We start from the raw sequence: 23,982 nt of genomic DNA on the forward strand, positions 1-23,982 counted from the left end.
ATTTGTGTGGTATTCCCGGTGCCGGTAATTTACGTGTTGTTTACGTACCGACCCTGTCAGGTTGATGGGCATGTTTGAGTAGTTTTTAGAATACTCCAAATACTTTGGTACCACATCCCGTGCAGAAGAAGTGCGGGCAATTTTCTTGAACGTCGTGACACCACCGATTCATTGGCCGACCGGGGGCCAACGATTAATTTATTCGGTGTGCTGATCGGAAAATTACGATATTGTCAAGTGTAACACATTTGACGAAGACAAGACCGTAAGGAATTTATGCAACCGACCGGGGTAACTACCACGAAAGCCGTGCAAAAAAGGAGGTATCCCGTACGTATATTCGGCTCGGCATTGGATCGTCTTGTTCTGCATCAGTGGGAAAGCAAGTCAATCTACGGCGCACGACCCATTTTTTCGAATCTATTTTAAGTCCGGCCGAACGATCAGCAGTAGCGCGGGTTTCGGGGTTTACCGAAATCTCATCAAAGGCACTTCCCTGCCAACGCATTACAACTTCAGGCCCAATGCTCTTCCCCCCCTTTGGGTGGACAGCGTGAACGTCGTGCGTAAGTGATAAATATCTCCCCTTAAAAAAGACGGTCTCGGTAACACTACCACCCGGGGAGGAAAAGGCAGGGAAACTTTCAAAAATACATAAATCACCGTGACAAGCAATATAACAATCAAAAGCAAATCACTCCCCCTGGCACGTGACAACCACCGTGATCGGATTGAGGTTTCAGCAGGAATCGAATCGATTCACACGCACGAAACAATGAATAACGGCGCTCCAACCAAAGCCCTATCAAAAGGCAAGGTTAAAGAGCTTAATGGACTGGTCGAGGAGCTGATGCAGCATGGGTTCCGGGAGGCAAACACAACCGATGAACTGCTTGCCCAGCACCGGAACATGGCCGGCGTGCTGGACCGTATCCGGCGCATCGAACCAAAGCTGCGCACCACAAACGGACGGTCGAGGATGGAAAATGTTGACCACTTCACACGGTGGGCAATCGAGCAGGGCTGTCAGGTGGAGAACGTACGTGTCGCCGAACATACCGAGTACGGTGGGCTTGGGTTAGAATCTACCGGGCATATTCCAGCGGGCGAAAGCATCATCACCGTACCGCGAAGCTTGTTTTTCTACGTTACCAATGAACCACGCTACCGGAAGCTGCTCGAACTGATGCCGGGTGCAATGATGAGCGAACAGGGTAACATAATGCTTGCCCTTGCCCTCGTTATGGAACGGTTCCGGGCGAAAAGCTTCTGGAAGCCGTACCTGGACCTGCTGCCCGATCGGTACACGACACCGCTTTATTACACAACGGAGGATATGGGCGAGCTGGCCGATACTGAAGCGTTTCTGCCTGCATTGAAGCTGTGCAAACACATTGCCCGGCAGTACGGATTCATCCGGAAGTTCGTGCAGGAGAAGGTGGACGATCTGCGGGACTGTTTTACCTACGACGTGTTCCGGTAAGTGCATCAAATAACTTACGCTTGTAACAATAACAAAAAAAAAAACAATTAATGACTATTTGCGATTTTTTTTAAGATATTTGGGTTTATTGTGATTAAAGACAGTTCGGACCCTTCGGCTCTCTATCCGTTGGAAACTGCTACTGAACGCTAACGTCTTCCTCTTCCCTTACCGTCTTTTGACGAAGAAAACAGGCTTATACACACTAAATCACCTAGTTTAATGTAAGATTAGGGTTTTAATTTATAAATTATAAACTACCGGCTAAGACCGTTCGTTCGTCGTATCGCAACTTTGTTTAACATTATTTTTTTTTATTATTCTCCCTTCGAACGTAATATTGCACATTGGTTTTTTGTCTATCTTACAACATCTTTGTGTCTTCCTACTTCTCTCTGTCTCTTGCTATACAAGTTATATTATATTAAGGTGTGAAGGATGAATTTTGTCTTTAGTACATCACTGCCTCTCTCTTTTACAACTAATCTTTCTTTTTTGTTCATGTTTAACGGAGTTTCGTAACAATATCTATCGGTCCTTTTTGGCCCCTTACAAGTCTCCGAATCCGAAGCAGTCAAACACCCGGGACACTCGTTGGCCCATTGTTTGGTACAGGCGGTTGATTAAAACTTCCGGTGCGGACGAGCTGCCAGTTCGTTAGAGAATAAAAACGATGCAGTGTTAGTTTTCTTGCACCGAGTGCAACTTTTCTTCACAACACACACACACGATGAAGCTCAAACTCTTCTCGCAACTGACTTCCTATCACGTTATTCCTTGTCCTGTGGTTTGTCCCGGTCGTATCTGATGTGTTAGTGCCTTCACACTCCGTTGTCATTTAACACATCGTTTCACGAGTTCGCGGTTCATCCTTGGTTCTCGTACCAATCGAAGAATCGATCGGGATATGGGGGGAATGGGATGGGATGGTTTGTTCAGGCTGGAGAACTGATGTTACTGCTGCACAGGTCCTGCAGCCCGGTCGCACGGTTGGATAGGATCAATCTGCAAGTAAAGAAAAGCAACAGAAACGTTTAGAAACGGGCGGACAAGCTTTCGGACCAGCCACTATGCCACGAAATCCCGCCATCACCGTCAGTTGGTTTGTAATTAAATTGCATCCTTTTGGAAAACTTTGGTACCGAATTAGCACCATAACGTGAACGTGGTGGTGGTTATGGGTAAAGTTGGTGGAAAGTTTGGCTACGTCAGCGAATGTAACCATGGAATGCAGATGGTTGCCGGTTGGACAAAGTGCAATGAATCGGTGGTAATAATACAGTACAAACTGCTGAACCAATTTTAAGGTCCTGCGTGCGGTTATGCGCATTTCGTGTTATGGTTTAAATTGCTATCATCTGCTCAATTTGCACGATACTTTGCGATTGCTAATTTAACCTACTCACCTAGCAGTTAGATAAAGAAACCCATTTTATCACAACCGTCGAATAGACTCCAAGCACCCTGACACACACACCCTGTTTTCGTTCGATCGCTTACTGGAATGGTTTCCGGTCCCAAAGATAATCCTGCACCTCAACCGAATTGGGATCCATCATCGCCCGCTGTCTGCTGGCCGTTGTCGTCGTTGCCGTTCCCGCCGTACTTCCACTGGTACCGGCCAGTGCTCGATGGGTAGTGTACACGACCTGCTCGCCCAAGCTGCTCGATCGTCCCGACACCGACGGGGTACAACTCTTGCGCACCGTTTCCTGATCGCTTCCATGAAGAATCGGCAGACGACCCTTGGCCATGTTGAAGTTTTCGGTGTAATTAAGCTTCTGGCGGCGTCGCTGCCGCAACCGACAGGCCACGAATATGGCGATGAAGATCACGAGCGAAACGCCCACGATCGCCGCGCTGGCAACGATGGCCGACCGCACACCGACCGGCATCGAGGTGCTTTCGATCGTTACCGATGCACTGCGGTGATGCTGAAACCCATGCCCGGACAGTTCCAGGTCGAGCAGATCCCCCACATCGTTACGGTGGTCTTCCTGATGATCATAGTTTTCGCTGTTGCTGCCGTACGCGTGTTCCATACCGGCGGACATTCTCGAAGGCACGAGCAGCCTATCCTTCGATCCGCCTTTCACTAAAAAATGAGCATCGCCGCGATGATTGCCCGGAGTGGCCCCCGGTCGCCTGGAGCGGTGTCGATCTTGCAGTGCACGCGCCTCCTTGTACGCCTCATCCGACGGCCGGATGTTGATGATGGAGGTAAAGTAGCTGAAACCTTGCGAGTCCAGCTTGATGTCATCGGGCCGGATGCTGCGCAGATTGCCGATGTTGAAGCGCGGGAAGTGTTCGAACGCTGTCACAATGTCGATCTTGTCGTCGATCGGTTTCACCTTGCCGTTCGCTATTTCCGCCAGATGGAGCTGGCTGGAACCGCGGCGTCGATGCTCTAGTAGCTGCTCCAGGGTCATGTTACGCTGCGACAGCACCTTGGCAAGACGCGATCCGATTCGGCGATCCTCCATCAGTTCGAGAAGTTCGCGCCGATCGTCCGCACTCGCAATGGGCGAGAGATCGTTAAAGAGCGACGGATTACTCTCCGTGACGTCGCGGTAGAGGTCCTCCAAGCTGTCCGTAAACGAGCGCTGCGTGTGTTCGCTGATGCGTCCAATCAAATCGGCCACCGCGGCTTGTTCGGAGTCGCGTTCTTCCTGTGTCGCGGGTATCGCAGAATCCGCAAACGAGGTAAACTTCTCGATAATGTTCAAACCTGGCTCTTCGCTATCGTCCAGATCATCGTTCAAACGCTGCTGACGGCCCTGCTTGCTGCTGGGCGTGGTAGCGGATCCCTCCCCGGTACTGTCCTCGCCCAGCTCAACGTCGGACAGATTAAACCGATCCTTTTCTGTAGCCCTGCTCGGAGGCGACGATGGTGGCACGGTAGTGGATGGTGCTTCGGCAGGCAATGTCGGTGGCACTACGTTCGTTAGCTTCGGTTTGATGGCAATTCTGGGCTTCAGCTTCGGTACGCGCAGCAGATGCTGATGAAGCTGACGCTCGGGCGATAATTCCACCATCGCTTCCGCTTCCGGCAGGATGGAGGTGGCTTCGGCTGAGCTAAGTTTGAAGCCTATGAGCTTTTTAGCCGACGGCGGTTCGGTCGTGGTGCCAACCGGTGTCGTCGTGAGCGCTAGCGGAGAATTATCACCCTCCGATGCGGTTGAGCTAAATCCTGAGGGTAACGTCGTGCCGAAGCCATACCTTCCGGGGTGGAACTGCTTTCCCGTGGTTTGGAACTTCTGGCGCTGTCCGGCAAGTGCGGCGGACGGTGTCCACCTTTCCCTTGTGGTTGATGTCATCAGCAGCAGGGAAGGATTCGTTGGACCAACCGTTGGACTGCCGGTGGTTGTGGTCGCTACGGGTAAACGGACTCTCGGCGCTACCTGGCCCGGTTCTGTCCGGATGTGTGTGTTGCTCAGGTCGGGCCGTATCCGAGAGGCGACGCCCTTTATCGGACGGATGCGCTGTTCGTCCTTGTGCATGGGAAGTACCGGGTTGAGAGCAAGCTGTTTAATTTCAACGGTTGGGAAAATGTTCCCGACCCCATGGCCAATATCGTCACCGACCGCATTGTTAGATTCATCCTCCACCGCACTCGGTAGATGACCGTTAAAGCCGGAAGTCGTTAGCAAGTCGTTCGCTGGTATCACCGTACTTGTCGTCGGTGTCGTTGCGGTACTCGTATCGCCGGAAGCTTCTGTCCACCCGGCAACGCTGTCATCGCTGTGCACCCGAAACCGTACGCTCGAAAGTGTCGGCGACAGGGTCGTCGACGATTCGTCTCCCATCGTTGTCATCGTTGTTGTTGCGTCCAGCGGGCTCTGCGTCAGTGCGGCCAGTGCCATCTGTTTGCCTTTGATGAGATCCTGCAGGGAAATGTTGCGCTGCTGCAGTATCTCGCTCAGGCTAAGGCCATCGGATTGCTTTAGCAGCGCCTTAAGATCGGTTGCCGATACGGGAACCTTGCCGGTCTCACCCGAACCCCCGGCGTCACCGGGTGAAGAAGGTTCCTCGGTACGCCGTGCCTGTGAGTATGGCTTCCGGTAAGCTTTGCCATTGGTCGGTGGCTGTTCCGTCGGGCGCCCGCCGGCAATTCGTCGCGACCTATTCGGATCAATAGGTGACAAATTTCCCGGTGCCGGTGCCGATGAGGCGGATTGTCCACCTGGGAGCCGTCTTACCGTAGCCGGCGGTTGTTCCACGTTAATCGCATCGGTGTACGGGTTGTGCATCCAATCGCCCGGTCGCTGGTGATGGTTCGCATTCGATCGCATGGCTGGTCGAGCGAGTGCCGCCCGCTGGACCGGTTCTTCCCAGCGGGAGGCGGCCGCTCCGGCGTACGGTAAACGTTTTCGATCCGATACACGCCCGGAGGCTGCAGTCGGGGCGAAACCGTTCGACTCCGTATCGTTATCTTCCGGTGCTGCCGGTGGCCAATAGTCGTCCTGCAGTGGACGACGCTTTCGCTTTCTGCCCAACCGACGCCGCCGTCGTCCATCCGCGCCCGGTGCGTCCGGTGAAGCGTTGTGCTCTGACAGGGGCTGCAGTGATGCATCGGTGTGGCCCGGTTGCAATGCTTCAGCAGTTGGATCCTCCGAGAGCAGTGTTGTCAGCGAGAGTGCCTAGCAAAAAAAAAATGGGGAAATAAATAGAAAGCGAAGAGTTTAATGTAAGCGATCATGTTTAAGTGAAAGTTGGAGAGCTATTAGTATTATTCTCGTCTAACTCATGCTTGTCTATGACGGCGAGCGCCTAAAAGTATGCAGTTCACTTGTTTTAGGATCCGTTTTAGTGGCATATTACCGAGAGATGATTAATATTTTGGCCGACTGTTTCCCACAGTGCTATCGCCGTACCGCGTAGCAAGCGTTATTGGCAATTGCAACCGACATTTCACCTCCGTAAAATGCCAATATGCCAATTATATATTGCCGGTAAAGCTCACTTCAGTTTCAAGCGGTCTAATGCAATTGCATAAATGGAAATCTCGTTCTCCGGAACTCGCCCTGGTGGTCGTGTACCGCAGTTGAGCTTGGCCTTTACCATGATTAATACCGGGAATCGATGGTACCATCTAACAAGCAAGTTTGATAAATCCCAGCGTTCCGCTTTAATTCACAAATGAATGGGTTTTGCTATTTGTTTTTGTTCTCTGCATTCTGACGTTTAACTCAAAAGGGTGGGAATATGTATTTTCCATCGTCTGATTCTGATTTCAGGCAAAAAGTTATCAGCTTTTGTGTTTCGCATGTAATTCGTGCATAGATAGTTGCCGCTCAACCATCCAAACTCGTTTCCGTTCGTGGGAAGAGAGTTGAACTGGCCGTCATATCGTGGACAGTAGACATTCAGTTCGTTGTTTATTTTACCCAGAATTTCCTCATTCATATATAGATTTCCGCAAGGACATGAAAAAGCAATTAGAGGAAATGCATACGCAAAGGAAAACAATCTTTCGAGAAATGGCCACCGAAACCGAACGGTTCAGCAAGCCTGCCATTATAAATTAAATTCCACTTTTTGTCCGCAATATCGGCTTGCATCAACGATCCCCAAAGGTGGTAAGAAAAGGTGCTCAACTTCTGCTTAATGTTTGTGCCCCAACTGGCCGGCTTGTATTGTTTGGTAGTTTGCTTAAATGCCATACGGATGCCATGTTTACGGATGCAATTTACGGGCCAGGCAGCAGTTCCATTTAATCTCCACCCCATGACTTCCAGCATGACTGGTGGTACCTTGGAGGGAACTGGCAATACATGGCGTTATTGTAAAATGAAAAGCAAATGTCACAACTTTTGTTGCAACCGATTCCAGACCAATGCTGTCCCTCCCCCGATGTTAGTCCAAACATCGGCCGAATGTGCACACATTTCTCATCCACACATTCGATATTAAATGTGCTGTGCAGGGCATGGACCCAACAGGGGGAGAGTCGAATGCTATCGTCCTAACAAATGGAGCAACTTTGAGTTATTAAATTCAAATTTCAAGCAGCTCGATCCCAAAGAAAAAAGAGCAACACACGAGTGTTCGGTTTCGGGACCTGTGGACGGTCTATGGAAGGTAACAGCTGTTTGTTCATTTTCATTAGACGAACACCATTCCTCGCTCTTTGTGTGTGTGTCTTGGGTGTCGCTGATGAAATGACGATGCTAGGATCGTAGCACGATGTCTCATAAATCGGACAACCCTCATAAAATGCAGCCATGCGTTTTGCCAATCCCAACCACCCGACCACAAACGCAACCCAACCCCGTACCGATCTCGTCGGATTTGCATTACTTCTGCTTGTCCGAAGCGATGTCCTTCCACGCACCAAAACCGACACACATACACAGTTCTGCAGGAAAGGACATTCCTTCGGTAGACGAAGGGGTTTAGTGGCAATTTCTCCCAATGCTACCCATCATCATCATCATCATCATCGTCCTCATCGTGAAATGTCATCATGTTTAGATGAACGTCTTTCGGAGTTCCAAGTTGGAGTGCCGCTGAATGAGAGACGGCAAACGGCGTATTTTTTTCCTCAAACCATGTGGACCGGCCAACCTTGGAGGCATTCTTTTCACTGCTTCAACCGACGATTGGGAAACGAAAGACACGGGCAAGGGGAGATAATTCCGACGGTTTTCTTTCCATCTGACTTAACGCTGGCATCCTTTAAGACGATCCCCATAGCTGAAAATGCTGATCGGCTGGACCGAGAATCATCGCATTGGTTAGAGGCCTTTTTTTCATGGAATGTTACCCGGTTTTAACCTTCCCCTAAGGATGGATCTGTTGTGTGCAGGTCGTCCTTTTTTTTTTGTTAGTGTTTTTATAGAATGCCTTACCCCGAAAATGTGACGAGAAAAGGATGGTTCATATGGTTGGTATTGCCTGCCTTGAGGATACATAGCAGCTGTACGATTCTAGGAAACTTTTGAGAAAATATTTATATTTTATGTATGTTTTTTGTTTGTTTGTTTCGTTTCAAAGGGGTTGCGCACGTTTGCTTTATCAACATCACGTTAATCAAATAATACACTGTACTGAGGAGCTCATAAGGAGGAGCGCTAGGTATAATGCGAAGCATGATAAGTATTCTCAAGCTTAATTGACAAACCGATCTTTAAGTTAGAGGCCAGTTTAAGCTCAACACTTTTCAACCGTAGCTAACAGCTGTCAATCGATTTCTGGAGCCTGCTCGTACGTACCGAATAATGCTGCCTCTGAGTTTACGACTGACTGCAAGCAATGGTTTGACCGGTTCGGTTCGGTTCCCTGCAGTAGGGGCAATCTGTTTTAGGCTAGCTTTTCATGGAATTTCCTTGCCCCGGCCAACCGTGTGCTCTGGTAGAAGCGCAATTTATGCGCTAGCAATACCGATACCAAGCAAGAATTGATTTAACTCTGTAGCTTATAGACTTGCCGTTCAAACCGTAGTCCAACTGGTGCATTATTCCAACCCCGCTTTACGGGTTGCTCCTGTATCCTTTCGTTTATGCCACAATTCCAATTGCATGAAAGCAAAATCGGGCATAAATTGCCTAGCAAACAGCATCGGCCAGGTTGGTTCGGGACGGCCAGGGAATGATGGTCCTGTTGCATATCGCCTTAGCTTTTGTATGTGCATATGCACGGTTGTTAGCATCGGTCGCAGTTTCTGCATGCAGACAGAGGGGAAAATATACTTTATGGCAAGCTGCAGTGATGGTAAGTCATACCCCCCCCCCAAACATGGCGAATATCGGTCGGTGTCGGTGTGAAAATTTGGTCCCGAGCCGATCGATAAGAGGATCTATCTATGTATAAGAGACAGCCGGGTGGTTTTGTATTTGCCAAACAGATTTAGAATGTTTGTATTTGGTAAACGACTGTCTATTCGTTCGATGTAATGAAGCACTTAGTAACTGTGACATGAGAAGGTACTGTTTATAGAAAGATAACCTAGTCCGTGTCTATCAGTGACAGTAAAGCATTATAGATCGCAATGTAATGTGTCTAGTCTTCCCGCCAATTCGGTTTGCAACCGTTGCCATTCATTCAAAACCGTTAAAATTCATTATTTATATGTTTTGAATTAGTTGTAATATTTGTATCTTTTATTTTCAAATTTTCCACAGCTGGGCTGTCTCGACGGTCATGACCCGACAGAATAAAGTACCGGTCAACCTAGCAGAGTTTGACGGTATGGACTTTACGCTTGCACTGATTCCACTCTGGGACATGGCTAATCACGCGTACCCCGACATCAAAGGGCACGAAGACCGATGCGTAGCAGAAACATGCTATAATGCTGCCAGTGAACAATTAGAGTGTACGCTTACGCGGGAAATAAGCGCTGCTACGGTGACGGTGCCCATTTTTATCGTTTATGGCAAGCGAACGGATGCGGAATTTCTCGTCCACAATGGGTACGTATCAGCATCGAGATAATCTTCCCACAATTCGAACCTTTTTTTAAAAAAATGGTTTTCTTATTACAGTTTCGTCTGTCCTCGAAATCCGTATACGAGCGTGCAGAAACGCTTTACATTGGTACCAGCGATTCCGCACTACAAGGAACGTTCGCATCTGCTCGAGCTGCTCGGCATTCCAACGACTGGCATGTTCGCGTTCGGTTTAGCCACCGGCAGGCGTCTGCCGGCTCCGATCTCACCGGAACTGATTACGCTGGCCCGTGTCTCGGCCATGAACGATAAGGAGCTGGAACACTATACCCTGAACGCAACGGAACGGCAAACGCTATGCGCGTATTTTGCGTCCGTACCCGTCGAGCTGTGTGAGCGGACGAATCGATGGTTGGCCACGGTGATGAAGATCATGCTGCTCCGCTATCCTACCACGATTGAGCAGGATGAGGCGCTGCTGAAAGGAAACCGACAGATGCATCACATTCGCCGGCTACTAATTGAGTACCGGCTCGAGGAGAAACAGACGCTACACAGCTGGCTAACCTCAAGCAAGTAGAAACAAGTGATCCGATGATTTCTTATGCATACAACATCTGGGCATCAATTCTGAACTGATTGGAAATGGCTTTATAAAAGTTTGCACTGCTCGAACGTTTCTACCAGTTCAGAAGTGCCCCTGCTATATTGCTAACAACTTATAAACAACACCAAATAGTTGCTTCAAGGCAACGGGAGCGAGCGGGCAACGTGCGAGTACGATGCGCTGTGGATATGTTTCAATTTTCACATTCTACCTTGTTTTCCCCCTGCGTTTAGCTTTTAGTCTTTTGAGGCATAAAATAGTATTATTTTTCAATGCTAACAAAATTGTACCAACAAAGTGAGTAAATCTTTCCCTCCTCTGGCAATATTATCTAAAATTATTGATTAATTTAAAATTATTATTATGCACAAACAAAATTGGACATTAGTTACCTTTCTAGTGTCACACTAACATTAATGCATACTGTTTTGTATCTTTGTATACGCTTACGATTATTTCTTTTGGGTTGTTTCTTTTTTCCAATGCTGACACATTTAATTGCGTTAGGAATCGTGTAACGAAAGTGAAGTATAAATTGTTATATTAAATGCTTCTACCCTTTATACACATAAGATGTGCACTTGGGTTGTATTTTGTAAAGAAAGAAAATATGCTTAATCAAAAATCCGTATACAGCGTTAATAATCGATTCGCTTCAAATCAAACAACACACGAAAGATAATTCATTTTTCATATAAAAACTATGCTGAATTATTTAATGCCCCAGAAAAGGACGCAAATAATTACGCAATTCATTATTTATGTGACTTTGCTATTATTATTGAAGCACCCTGATAATGTAGCGCCGCCAGTATCACGCGCTTTAAATCGATAAACCACGAAAATGAATACAATTTGCTCAACTTCCTCTTGGAAACCACAACTCGAACAGCACTACCAAATCCACTCATCTGTTTCAATTGCATAAATCCACAAAATGATCACAGTGGAACAAACTATACCCAACGGAATGTTTTGAAAGTAGAAAAGAATCCACTAATTACAATATGCTGCGACGCGCAGCGATCATTTAATTTAATCAAACCGTCACGCGTATCCTGTTGTTGCTTATTGGCTTTAAGCCTAATTTAATTTAGTGTTGAATATCTAGCAGCGTTGTATCGATTGTTTTAAGCCACTCCTATTTAAAATTGTGACCAGAATGGTAAACTTTTCCATACAACCATTCGCATTGCATTGTAAAAGCTTATTTCACCATCAAATGGCGTACAATCGGGGAATTTTGACACGTTTTCCAATAGTTATCCTACGGGGCAAACTAAATGCTGCAATACGCACCTTCGTATCCTATTCAGATCGGTGACTATTTGGATTAGTGAATTAGTTCTTCAGCAACGAAAAGTTCCATCCTACCATTAACGCGCTCTTATCGCATTTTTACCATAAAACATTCCGTCCGATAGCTCGTTGTTCAGCGCATTTACGTACCACAGGCAGGCCACAATCATTACACACACAAAAAAAACCTGAAAATCGATTTATTGCCGCTGATTTATGCATGGCTCCGTTCAATTGGTGTCCCTCCACAGCATCCGTTCCCCCCTTCCATGTATAGAGGAGACGCACAGCTGGGTTCACATTCGGTCGAGGGTTAGAGTTCGCTAGGTCGAAAATCTATCACCCGTGCTGTGATAACCACCATCGCTGCGGTCACACGGTGCATCGTCGCGCAGATTGGGCAAATCGGAAAACGCACGTTGACCACTCGACGGGGAAGCAAAAAAAAAAAAAAAGGACACGGAAAACTCCAAATGGGAGACAATTGCATTCTTCACGCCACCTGCCCTGCCCTGGTGAAGTGGTGTGCAATGCAAATAGATTGAAATGTGGTGCACCGATGGATGGGCTTTATTCAAACATGTAGTGTTTCGAACATTTTCGAACGAACGCCACACTTTAGCAGCAGTTTGAATTGTTGTTCCGTTTGCTGCGAATGTCTGCGAATTGATCGATGTTGCGTGTGTTACACGTGCAGCTAATGGGTGTAATCCGTACGGAGGTGGTATATGGGTTGTGACACGTTTTTAAATCATTTTTCACACCTGCTACATAGAATCCGGAGTGGTGGGGAATGAATTATCCTTATCCCCAACAAAACAGAACAATGTATCAGTCCATTTACAACCGCCCCAGCCCTTTATAGTATGACAAGAACTATCGACACCACAGTGGGTCTAAATTGCACAGTAATTAAACCGTCACATGTCACCGACACGTTTAGATGCAATGTTAATATTTTCGATACCAATTACAGGTCCTAGCCTTGGCGCGCTACGGTTGACGGGAAAACCGATTAGCGACGTAGCAATAATAGCCCGGGATGAATAAATAAATTGGAAAACGATGACTTACCGCTCCGTCGTCTACATACCGTCGTGCCGCAGACCTGAACACAAATTGTGGACGATGATCACCACCGAAACCTGGCATAACGAGCGCTTGGGGGCGATTGCAATAACGCACCGATGGTGCCAATAACGCACAGTTTAATTTCAACCGGCACTCTGTGGCGAAACGCAGTCATCAAGCGAAATCTATCCACAAGCATACAGCCACACGGGCCGCTACTGTTACGCCGTATTTCGGAGAGCGTCCCTGTTCGCATGTTCGTCGAACGGTGTGTGTTGGCAAAAATTAGATTTTGAGATGTGGCCTCGGGGCCACAAGGGCAAACGATAACTCAGCGACGGTGGGCCGGGTTGAGAAAAAATAAAACGTTCGATAGGAAGAGGTGATAGACAGGGCGCGCGTGTATACTGTCAACATCCAGCCAGCCGACCGAAAGATGCGTTTAATTTAATGCTCTTAATCCAGACGAATGAAGTGATTTCTGGATGGTGGAGTAGGATCGATCACGGGATGGTGGTGCAAGGAAATGGACAGAATCCCGGAAGGGATTGTCAGAATATTGGATTAAAAGGCAAAGCTCGTTACACGCAGCAGCACACCCGGCACACCGCTTATCCTTTTTTGCTAGGAAAAGTTTATAGCCATGGATAAATTTATCTTGCGTGGTGTTTTTATTTACACGCATAAAACAATTATAGTGCCTGTGGATGTATTTTTCCCCCATTTTCCCATGTATGTTAATGTTGTCTCGTAGGCCCTTTTTCATCACCGATTTTTTCGTTGTTGTGCTTTCGCAATGTCGGACCGTGCAATAATCATCAAAATAAATGCTTCACAGGAAACGGTGCACGCTTTCCATGCTCGCATTCGGGTAGATGTTCACATGTAGGTTGGTGTTTTGATGGGAATGTTAAAACACATCCACAAACACACATCCACACACACACACACATGTATTAAAAAAAGGGCAAGCAAACTAAACAAACCAAGCTCTCATCTCCGAGCGGTGGTAGTTTAATGGTTCCTATATCGGGCACCGTAATCACAGCGCGCATTTTTACCTTTTGCTTTTTATGCCACCGTTTTTTTTCTGCCGACAGCTCACAAAAGCGGGCATTCAGAAGGACTCGGCGGGAACCGTCCATGCATCACGTGGTGTGCTACACTCTCGCTCAAGTGGCGTAGATTACGTTTTTCACCCGTTAGAACACACAATTTGATTAACAGTTATTACTGTCTCCCTGGCAGCTGTGCAAACATGATTCGCGCACATGCCAACGTCACACGTACACGTAGTGTTTGTGGCGCACACACACACTCGAACATTGCGATGTTCGCTTCATTTTCCTCCTGTCCTTTAGACGCGAGTACCTTGTGCAAATGTGCATCGATCTTCGGACGGTACAGTGGCGCACTGAAAATTGGCTCAATCTGTGGGGGGCGAGGGAAAACAGTTTCCCAACAATTTTTGGATCAAAATTGTGTGAAACGGTGTGGCTGGCCGGTTTTCCGGGGTACCATTTACCATTCCAATTAATAAACGGGCATGATCTCTGGCAGGGCGTGGATAAGTGATTCGGAGCCTTATCGAAAACCGATCCGAATTACATCACCCAAAAATCGCCTTAAAAATTGATCATTAAGGGATTAAGGGGAATGGTGTTTGATTGATGATCGAGTTTTCATCGAACGATGGAAAAGATGACGGTACGGATGTTTTGCAAACGCGTGGAAACCCTCACCTCAGACTTGTTTGTCTTCTCATGCATTCGTGTCTACTGGTCTTCACCACCAAGCACGAGTTTGATGTTCCGGAGAATGTAAGGTACCCGTATCCTTCAAAGTTTGCCAGCAAATACATGATTTGGCAAGCGATCTGCCCTACCCCACGATCTTCTGATCTGATCTACTTTCGTACCACTGTTTAAGTTTTTCCTGAGTGATACGAAGCCAAATGGACATGAGACATGGACAAGTGTCTACTACTGCTTGCCGGTCAGATGCAACTCAATGTCGACTAACACTTTCTTGCAACAAAATCCATCATGTCTAGATACGTTTTCACTGGTTAGACCAGGGATCTTCAAACTTTTCAGTCCACGTGCCGCATTGGTTGAAACTCCCGTAATTGGCGACTATTTACACATTAACAGATCCGCAGATGGAGACCCCAGAGTTAAACGTTAGCATCAACTTCCAGACGAAAACGAAGAGATTCACTTTGCCCTAGGATTTACCCATCGTTAGTTTGGCAAATTTAGATAGATTTTATCACTTTTATCACGAGATGTCTGCGAAGACGCGTCACTGCAGGACTTGATCCGTTGGTTTTACTTTAGGCAGGATGCAGATATTATAGATGCATGATCGACCATAACTGACGAATTCTAATTGTCTCACTCGTGTGTAATACTCGATCTATGCTCCAATTCGATGCCTGTCGTGATCGAACAATGTTTTGAAAGTAGTTGCAGGACTGTGTTCATAGCTAAACGGCTACAAGAGCTCTCAAATCAATCCATTATTAATGCATACTAAATTATCGAGAGAAGAAAACCTTTTCATTCCGTTAAAACGTTATTGTGTGTTATAATAAATGCACAATATTTTTAGGTAGAAAGAAGTGATTCACCGTAAAGATAATCAGTCATTTCCGTTTTAAAACAATCAACTCAAGTTCTTCCGTAACAATTTTCCATTGCATCGGCAAACGCACCGCTCTACACTGTACTTGGCGCTCAGTTAGTTATTTTTACACTTTTGCACTGTAGTATCTATTGTTTTTTGTAGCTGCCAGCATACACCATTAGTCTTTTACTTTGCAGCTGTTTTATTGTCAGCATTTGCCGGCCGCCCGTGTTGTTTTCCACCAACTATCGGGCACGTTTGATTGAGCTGTTATGCGAGTGGCGCATCCGCCTGTTCTCTTGTCACATTGTTTTCGTTATATTGTAACGTTCTGTTCTGTTCTGTTTTGCTTTTTTGTTTTGTTGCTTCTCTCCAAACCAATATGTTCGGCCAACGGTTGCATCGTTCGTTTTTAACAGCTTTCATGTTCCGTTTGTGAGGACGTGGAAACCGTTTCCTTTTTTTGTTTTGTTTTGTTTTGTTTTGGTCCTATTTTATACGACAGCATATTTTCCACCCGTATCCAGCTTTTCCAGTTCTCTATCAACGCCCAAAAACGGTACAACCTCGGTTGAGGTTGCGAGGTTCGAATAGCGGCGATCAGTTACCGCCACACTGCTGATTAATGTGGACACGTTTCGTGTGAACAGGAAAAAGCAAAACCCGATACGCGTCGAAAACTATTCGACAGCATTGCGCTAACATTTGCGTGCGTACTGCATAAGAACACCCCCCTAGGCACCGACCGGGGGGGAGTCGTCCTTCCGCAGGGGAAGTGTGGATCGATTCTGGGTCGATGCTGATTGTGGTTTAATTTATGCTGCCGCGGTCGGGTGATGGTGATGGTTAAAAATTGAATACATCGCGCCCATTGTCAAAACCAATCTGATGATGAAAGTATAATAAATACCGTGCACATGCTCTGTGCACCGGATGTGGCCGGTCCGGTTGGCGCTACTAGGGGCGCTTTATGTGTTATATGTTTCAATTAGAAATTGCGTTTAATCGTTTCAGTCGAACTCATGGCAACGATTTATGTTACCAATTGTGTTGCGTTTGTAAGTGGCTTATTGTTCCCCCCCCCCCACCCCCCCGCCAAACTTCACAAAACTGCATTTCCCCAGGATGCACTCGGGTGAAAATGAACGGCTGCACTCATTCCACCCCTTTAACCATTTAACATCTTTTGTTACGAACATCAAACGTGAAACCATGCGAGTTTGTTAGTATTTTGCTCCAAATCAAATACATCCTTTCCACACAATCGCCCCCCCCCCCCCCCCCCCCTTTGCCACCTGATTTTCCCACACCCGGGCCAGTGCATCTATTATTGATAGCCGAGTTGCAGAGTTTTTCCTGGCACCGAGAAGCAAACGAAACATCATCGATCAATTCCGAAAAGATGCACGCGAATGCATCGAGATGGAAAGTAAGAAGCTTATCAATTCTGTTTAATCGCTCGTTCGCCGTACTGGGACCCCCCCCTATCAGCCCCACCAGTGAGTGTGTCGGTCCTTCCGTGGAAAAGCGACACTCCAAATGGGGGGAGGGTTGCGCCGATGGAAAGCCAAAGAGAAAAACAAACCTTGTCCGGGTGAAAGGATCACTGGGGGGGAAGGGGAGGGGGGGGGGAGGGGGGTATAGATGTATATGTGTGTATGTGTGTGCATCGAAAAGGAGAGTTTTCTTTTTGTACGCCCCCCTCCCCTCTTCCCCTCCCCATCAATAATTCCATCCAGTTCCAGCCCTGACCAGCCGGAGCCTTCTTCTTTTCATTCACGTTAATTTTCATCTGGCTGAGATAGAAAATGAAGGGTCCGTTGGGGGCGCTTAGGGGGGTGTGTTTGTGTGTGAGTTGCATACCATTCGAACCGGTTCATTGAAGCGTAGGAAATCTCGGCGAAACGAACGTGCCCAGTGATACGATTCCGTTCTCTTCTCGCCGCTCCCATATCATCACCCCCACCACGGTTGGCACATCGGTTGAAGGTAAAAGAGAAATCTTTGGCGCGCGTCCCTTTTTTGACGGTGGCTCCAGTACCGGGGACTTTATGTTGTTTAGGTTCGACTAATTTTGCTACTTCCTTTCCACTTTTTTTTTCCTCCGCAGCGCGCACTGCACCCAGCCACATTCTATGAGGGCGCGCGCGGATGCATTTCGATGCGATAGAGACCAAGCCGCCTTTCCTTCTTTGGGTTGGGTTGGGTTGTGGTGGGGGGGGGGGGGGGGGGGGGGGGCTCGGGAGAAAGAAACACACCCCACACCCCACAGCAGCAGCTGGTGCCGCGTTGGTGAAAATCACCCGAGTTGGAGTGGAAAATCGACGGCTGGAAAGGAAGAGGGGGCGCCGGAAGGATGCTGGAGCTATGTACGGAGAATTTGATGCATGATGCATGCGGCGCGCATGTTGCATGCCAGACTGTGCATGCACCGCGCGTCAACATGCATGACCGGCTGCATAAAAGAAGAAACGTGCATTCATGTAGCAAACTTAGCAAAAAAACAAAAGCACACACAGAAACATCGCAGCGAGAGAAAATCAGAAGAGTTTGTGATCGATCAGAAGAATGGCTGACAGATGCTGTTACCGGACAGATGCATCGGGTGTAGTGTGGAGCGAAGCAGTGCTGTGATACGCCTTTGCCGCCAAGCGAGATTGTGTTGATCGATGAGCAGAACATGGAGCGATAAAAACAACACCCAAAACAAAGACGGAACTACTGACGTGATCAAGAGCTGGCAATGATTTGGAATATCGAACCAGTGGTGATAAAGGGCAAACGGTACGATGATGATGCGTACGGATACATCTTACGGCGAAAGCTATACACGCATCGCCTCAGGATGTGCATGATTGCGTTTGGCTGCTGCAGTCGGTTGAAGGCATAACGCGAGATTAATATTGAAAGTACCGGAACACGCGGTGCGGTGTGCGGGATGGCTGTTGGACACAAGCGTGTCGGAATGCAGCGGCCGACCCCGGGGTACTGTGTTGTCGTTCACTCCCTGTCGAATGGATTAGTTTTTGCTGTGGGCATTTTAGGCACAACTAACGAGAATGTTATCAGTTTCCTTAGTGCAAGATTGAAGACTAACACGATTTTCATGAGTGTGCACATGTCGTACGTTTTGGGTATTAGCATTGTGGGCCCAACAACACCATTTTTCAGTTAAAAAACTAGTCGGTAAGAGATACCCAAGGAATTCTCCACACTACTTCCACACGGAAAGCCTTACAAGTGTCCATTAAAGTAGGGTTCCGCATTACTAAGGATGGGGTAATAATCTATCAGCTTTTGGAGCAAACTTTTCTATGCACATTGCCAACACTTCCTGCACCAATATGGTGTCAGAGAAAAACCTTCCGGGAGAAATTATATTGTCTCGTTCTGCTGAAACCTACTCAAACGAAAGTACAACTGTGTAGTAGTGGAAATGATACTAAGAACAATTATAATGCTCTGAATGCTTCGCATTTGACAACATTTGTAAGGTTCCATTGATCATTGTACATGTGTGTTGGGTTCCATTGGTTATAAGAAGCGTGGGATAAATCTCGGATTGTCCTTTGACTTAAATATAACGCTACTGATCATCATATGACTTCATCAACACCGTATTACCTGTACGTAGAACTAAGTATCGAGTTGCCGGTAAACAATGTCAAAGAAAACCAGAAATTGATAGACCTGAATCCCTTGATATTATCGAATTCTAAAAAGAGTGCCAAAAATAGAGGCATAAATGTGAAAAGTAAGGGATATAAATGCGCCCACGCTTCTCATCATCACTACCAACAATCAGAGACGGATCAAGCTCCTTGGAGACCCTAAGTGGAAAGTTGGGACCCCACTAGTGACAGCACTGTAAGTCAATTCCTCATCATCGGGTCAAATGATTTTTTATTGTTGAAATCCCAGGCAGGGCTTGCTTTGCACTACTGATGTCAACTTTCTTGGAGGTCCCCTTCATGAGTGATCCTTTGAGAGTCCTACTTCCTTTGCGGGCCCGCATAGTCCACTATATTCAAGCACACAATCCATGGTGTCAATTAGGATATTGTGAAACAATGAATCTTCCTATTTCTAAACCAAATAAGAGTTCTATTCTGGCCCTGCTTAGTTACTTTTTATATAATGTACTTGGCAGCTATCTAAAAGGTATAGTGCTTTTAATATATCGAAGAACATGAACCATGCTTGGAAGTAAACGTGGGTCTTCCCATCTTATGCTTTATATATGATGGGTCGAATTTCATCCAGATCGACTCTGTTGCAATCTTCTTGAATTTTTTTATACTATTAATGTAAAATAATTGATCGTCATGGTAGTAAAAGGGGAATCATTCTACAAACCATCAACACAGCACAATCTAACACATTAATAATAATTGAAAAATTTTATTTCACTTAACAACATTAATTATACGGCACACTTTCAGGGTTGCAGGGACAGATAATCTGTTTATTGCTATTGATTCCACCTCAGAGCACACATTTCGCCAACAATTACAATCATCTCCCAGGCAAATACGGTGTAATGAAAGGAACAAAAATCCAATTTCCTTCCACCTTCGGGAAGGCCATTTACTACACTCTCCAAGGACTGCATCAAAGAATGGGCCCCGTTTTTCTTACACATATCCATTAAAAAATCATTGAAACAAAGCAGTTCTTCAAACACACCGTTGAGCGACAGCGAATGTTGGCATTTCGAAATGGAAATTGCAATGTTTCGTGTTTTTTTGTTTTATTTATGCCGATTCCTTACATTCTGACAGAAATTCCAAGCACTCCCCAAAGGCGCCCGCTGCCGCCGCCTTCCTTCATCGCCCGACGTCCCCGAGGCGCAACAGCGAATCGTGCCAAAAAAAAAAAATCACTCTCCGAATCTGTAAAATCTACCCCGAGGCGGAGGATTCTTTTATCCCGTAGCAAGGAACACGAAACATAATGCAAATGCTATGCGCTTTCCCGCTTTGATACATATTCCAAATCACTGGCGTTCATTTGATCATCATCATCACTTCGCTTCTACCGGGCACAACTACCGGGCCGGAGCAGATGGATGGCAGGCACGAGATTGTTGTACGAAATCCCAACGGGTGGCGGGGAGGGCATCGGGCCAGACCGAGGAGATAAGGTTCCGAAGCAAAGCTTTCCACGTCCACCAACGCGCCCCCGGGTCCTGGGGTGAAGTTACCGGGCAGGATAAATACCGGGCGTGTCGTGTGCGCCCCGTGCCGGATGTGCGAACCGGACCGGGATTGGAGGCGCACCTTTTTGCGAAAATTCCCCAGCCGACGATGAAGGCAATGCCGCGCCGGGTTGCGATGGGGAACGTACATGGGGCGTACCGTCGTCGTGCACAAGGGAGCATATTAAAATATTCATATCAATATCGCTTTAGCTTATGCTCGTGTCCCCTTTCTTTACCCGGTTTGGCACTTCCGTTAGTTTTGTGCCCCGGTTGGCAAAGGCTTGGGAGGCGAAGCAAAAGCAAAAAATGGTGAAAATCAACACACCGGATTCACTTTCTTTACGACAAACCGGGTTGCAAGTTGTACTAAATTTTCATCTTATCTCTACTACCATCCTTTGGCTTCCGTGCTAGGTTACTTGCTTGGGTTGGACGATGGAAGGAAAGCGAGCGGGAGAGATAGAAGGCGACGGGTGTTTGTTTTTATTTATGTGAAAATTTGATACATGTTTTATAGACAGACTGTCTCAGGTCCTCGTGAGTAGCAGCGATGAAGGATTCCTTTCGCGTCCGCATCTCCTTGCCGTTACATTCAATCCGTGCACTCGAACTATCGGCCGGATCGCCTAGAAAGCTGATGAAACTTTATACCTCACGGGGAAACACGGTGAGCGTAATGTTAGCAGACTAGGAGCGATCGTTACCTACGTTGATCAAATTATTATTTACCACCGTTGAGAGCGCCAAGTTTGCCTTCATCAGCACGGATACCAGCGGAGCATTATTAATTCGTGCCATAGAAAGACTAGGCATGAGCGGGGGATGTAATTACAACCTTCGTGCCAAACAGCATCAAAACACACCATGCATTTTGGTGCGAAAAATAAGTTGGGAAGTTAAAAAAAACTACATCCCCCTTTCATTACTGGCACACTGACAAAACAACGCTGTATACCATAATGAGCATGATGCATCCTTCAGCATCACACAGACTCGTGTGCAGTGTAATGTGCTTATTGTATGCTAGCATAGTTTCATACCATTCGGAAGCAAATAAATAGACCACGGTATTAAAAATTCAACAACTATGCTCATCCAATTAAAAATCCTGACCCGGCGCGTCTGTGTGTTTGGCTCCAGGGCCGGATTTATTCCATCAGTTCCTTTACCCGTAGGCACAATCACTGCTGGAGAGATTGTTTTCCATCGATGACTCCTGCGGGAATATTGCCCACTCCAAATTGGGGAGAGGGGGAGGTGGGATTTTCGTCGACCACCTGCAGTCTCGACCTGTATTGGTCATACATTTTTCATACGGAAAACCGACCGATCGATCCACAAACACTGTCGACGGTGTCTTCTTCGTGCATTAAATATAAACCCATTCTATGGAAACTTTTGTGCTGCTGCTGGTAACTTGCTTAAAACCCTGCCTCACCCAACGAGCCCAACGATTGGACGGTTAGTAATCAACCCGGGATAAGTGGGTTATTTGGTTCGGGATTTAGTTTCCGGGTGCTTTAATAATTTGCCAGGGTTTTTTTTTCGTTAAGCAAAAAAACCGCACTTCCGCGGTAGTAAATGTGCTCCGTGAATGGAATAATTAATAATATTGCTGTGTGTGTTTTTTTTATTTTCGTGATGGATTGAATCTTCACCCTACCTGTGGCATCAATTGCTCTCCATCTACGGTCGCTTCTTCACTGCTCGGTATATCTGCCATCTTGTCTGCAGCCTCTGCCCCAGACAGGTTGATTAGAGCCAATGCTGCCAACAGCAGCAGTGCAACACCAAATGTCATCGAACGTCGTTTACACTTGAGTACGGCGCGTTGAGATCGATCCCGCCAAACAGTTCGATGTGGAATCATTTTGAACTTTTCTTATTTGCACACTGCACAACTGTTTCACCCTTCAGCAACTGTCACCTTCAAAACGTCACTAAACAATGTCACACTACTTCGAACGCTTGCAGGCAGCTAATGCGGAAACCCATTGAATGTAAGCTAATTTTTGAGTACCAAACGAAACATTATTGCTGTCACAAATTAAGCATGATTAAATATAAAGCTCCTTAAGCGAAGTGGCAAAAGATTCAACAAAACAAAACCACACTCGATCATCGATTTCGCTTTGCATGTGGTTCCGTCGCTTCCACTAGAAGTCACCATGACAACACACTCAACAACACGTCAATCTTTCTTTTTTTCCTCTATATTCGCCACGGTCCATTGCCTCACGGTGCGATAAACAACCATTTGTTCCAGCATCCAATCGCGTGGATGCGTTTTCACTTGTTGATGCTCTCCAAACTAGCGGGGCCCCCTGGAGGATATATGTATGTGTGTGTGTGTACGTGCGTGTGTGTTTTAATCACCTTTTTTGTTATTGTTTCTTATTTTTCCACCCTTGTTTTGCGTCTTTACCACACTTTCCTTCACCACAGTTTCCTTTTTGTGTTTTGTTGTTTTCACCCTAGTCGAGGGGACGGGGGGAGGGTGGAGATTGGACCGATTGACTACTAATATGTAATCACGTTCATCATGCATCATGCATCAAAGTTGACGCATATAGACAAAACGTGTCCGAGCGAGGTATCCTCGAGCGGTATGTTCTTTCTAAAGTGGGGCCAGTGGGGAGAAAATGCACCACCTTCTTATCATCACTCCATCCCTACGGTCCCTGGAGCATGGACGCGCACCGTGAACATCGTCGCACTCTAATTATTCAAATAATTGGCACCATGCGGCACCGCAAACGTGTGCCCTGAACAAACGGATTGAAAATCGAACGACATATGCAGGTGTGTCTAGTACAGGAGATGACGGTTTTCGGGAAATTATGGTTATGAAACATAGTATTTGCATTTATTTCTGATCTATATTTCGTGCAACAATTTTTTTGTAAAAACGTTGTTTACATTGCACCGAAAGAGGTATTTTTAAATGCTGCTAAATGCAACGCGTTGAAGTGAAACCTATGGCGGAACCTTACAAATGTGCAACATGTCTAACCACTTAGAGCTGTTTTTAATAAATCAGCTCAGTATAGTCATTCATATTACTCTTCTATGTGGAGTCATCCAAATCATGAGTCGTCTTTCAAAAGTTTCAAGAATCTTTAAAAATTCTCTATAGCTTTTTGTTCTCGAAAGATTCGTGAATCTCGGTAGATTTGGTTAATTCATGAATTCTGCTGGATTAGAACCTTTACAGCCGATTTTTCATAAGCAACTGAAGGGCATCAGGATCTTTTCACAAATTCTTCAGATATGCGTAAATCTGTATCACAAATAATCAGCCATT

General features: G+C 46.5%; 2 protein-coding genes across 2 annotated transcripts; one reads left to right on the plus strand and one right to left on the minus strand.

Moving 5' to 3' along the window:
• On the plus strand, positions 1–11,036 carry LOC128310271 (actin-histidine N-methyltransferase). The gene is made up of 3 exons (XM_053046872.1): positions 1–1,479; positions 9,607–9,897; positions 9,970–11,036. Exons 1-3 carry the CDS (start codon positions 776–778, stop codon positions 10,451–10,453), a joined length of 1,479 nt encoding a protein of 492 aa, XP_052902832.1. The 5' UTR covers positions 1–775; the 3' UTR covers positions 10,454–11,036.
• Positions 1,607–22,548, minus strand: LOC128310270 (uncharacterized). The gene is made up of 3 exons (XM_053046870.1): positions 22,342–22,548; positions 2,890–6,123; positions 1,607–2,488 (listed from the first exon to the last, which is right to left on the minus strand). The coding sequence occupies exons 1-2, from the start codon at positions 22,546–22,548 to the stop codon at positions 2,980–2,982; spliced, it is 3,351 nt and encodes a 1,116-aa protein (XP_052902830.1). The 3' UTR covers positions 1,607–2,488; positions 2,890–2,979.
• Positions 22,549–23,982: the final 1,434 nt, after the last annotated feature.

This window comes from Anopheles moucheti, chromosome 2, assembly GCF_943734755.1.
Source record: "Anopheles moucheti chromosome 2, idAnoMoucSN_F20_07, whole genome shotgun sequence".
Classification (NCBI taxonomy): domain Eukaryota; kingdom Metazoa; phylum Arthropoda; class Insecta; order Diptera; family Culicidae; genus Anopheles; species Anopheles moucheti.

Excerpts from the sequence above, each read along its gene's own strand:
- LOC128310271 (XM_053046872.1), top strand. The coding sequence starts at position 776 with ATGAATAACGGCGCTCCAACCAAAGCCCTATCAAAAGGCAAGGTTAAA. Across the intron at positions 1,480-9,606 it reads TTTACCTACGACGTGTTCCG|CTGGGCTGTCTCGACGGTCA; the intron begins GTAAGTGCATCA and ends AATTTTCCACAG. Across the intron at positions 9,898-9,969 it reads GAATTTCTCGTCCACAATGG|TTTCGTCTGTCCTCGAAATC; the intron begins GTACGTATCAGC and ends TTCTTATTACAG.
- LOC128310270 (XM_053046870.1), bottom strand. The coding sequence starts at position 22,548 with ATGATTCCACATCGAACTGTTTGGCGGGATCGATCTCAACGCGCCGTA. Across the intron at positions 6,124-22,341 it reads GAGAGCAATTGATGCCACAG|GCACTCTCGCTGACAACACT; the intron begins GTAGGGTGAAGA and ends TTTTTTTGCTAG.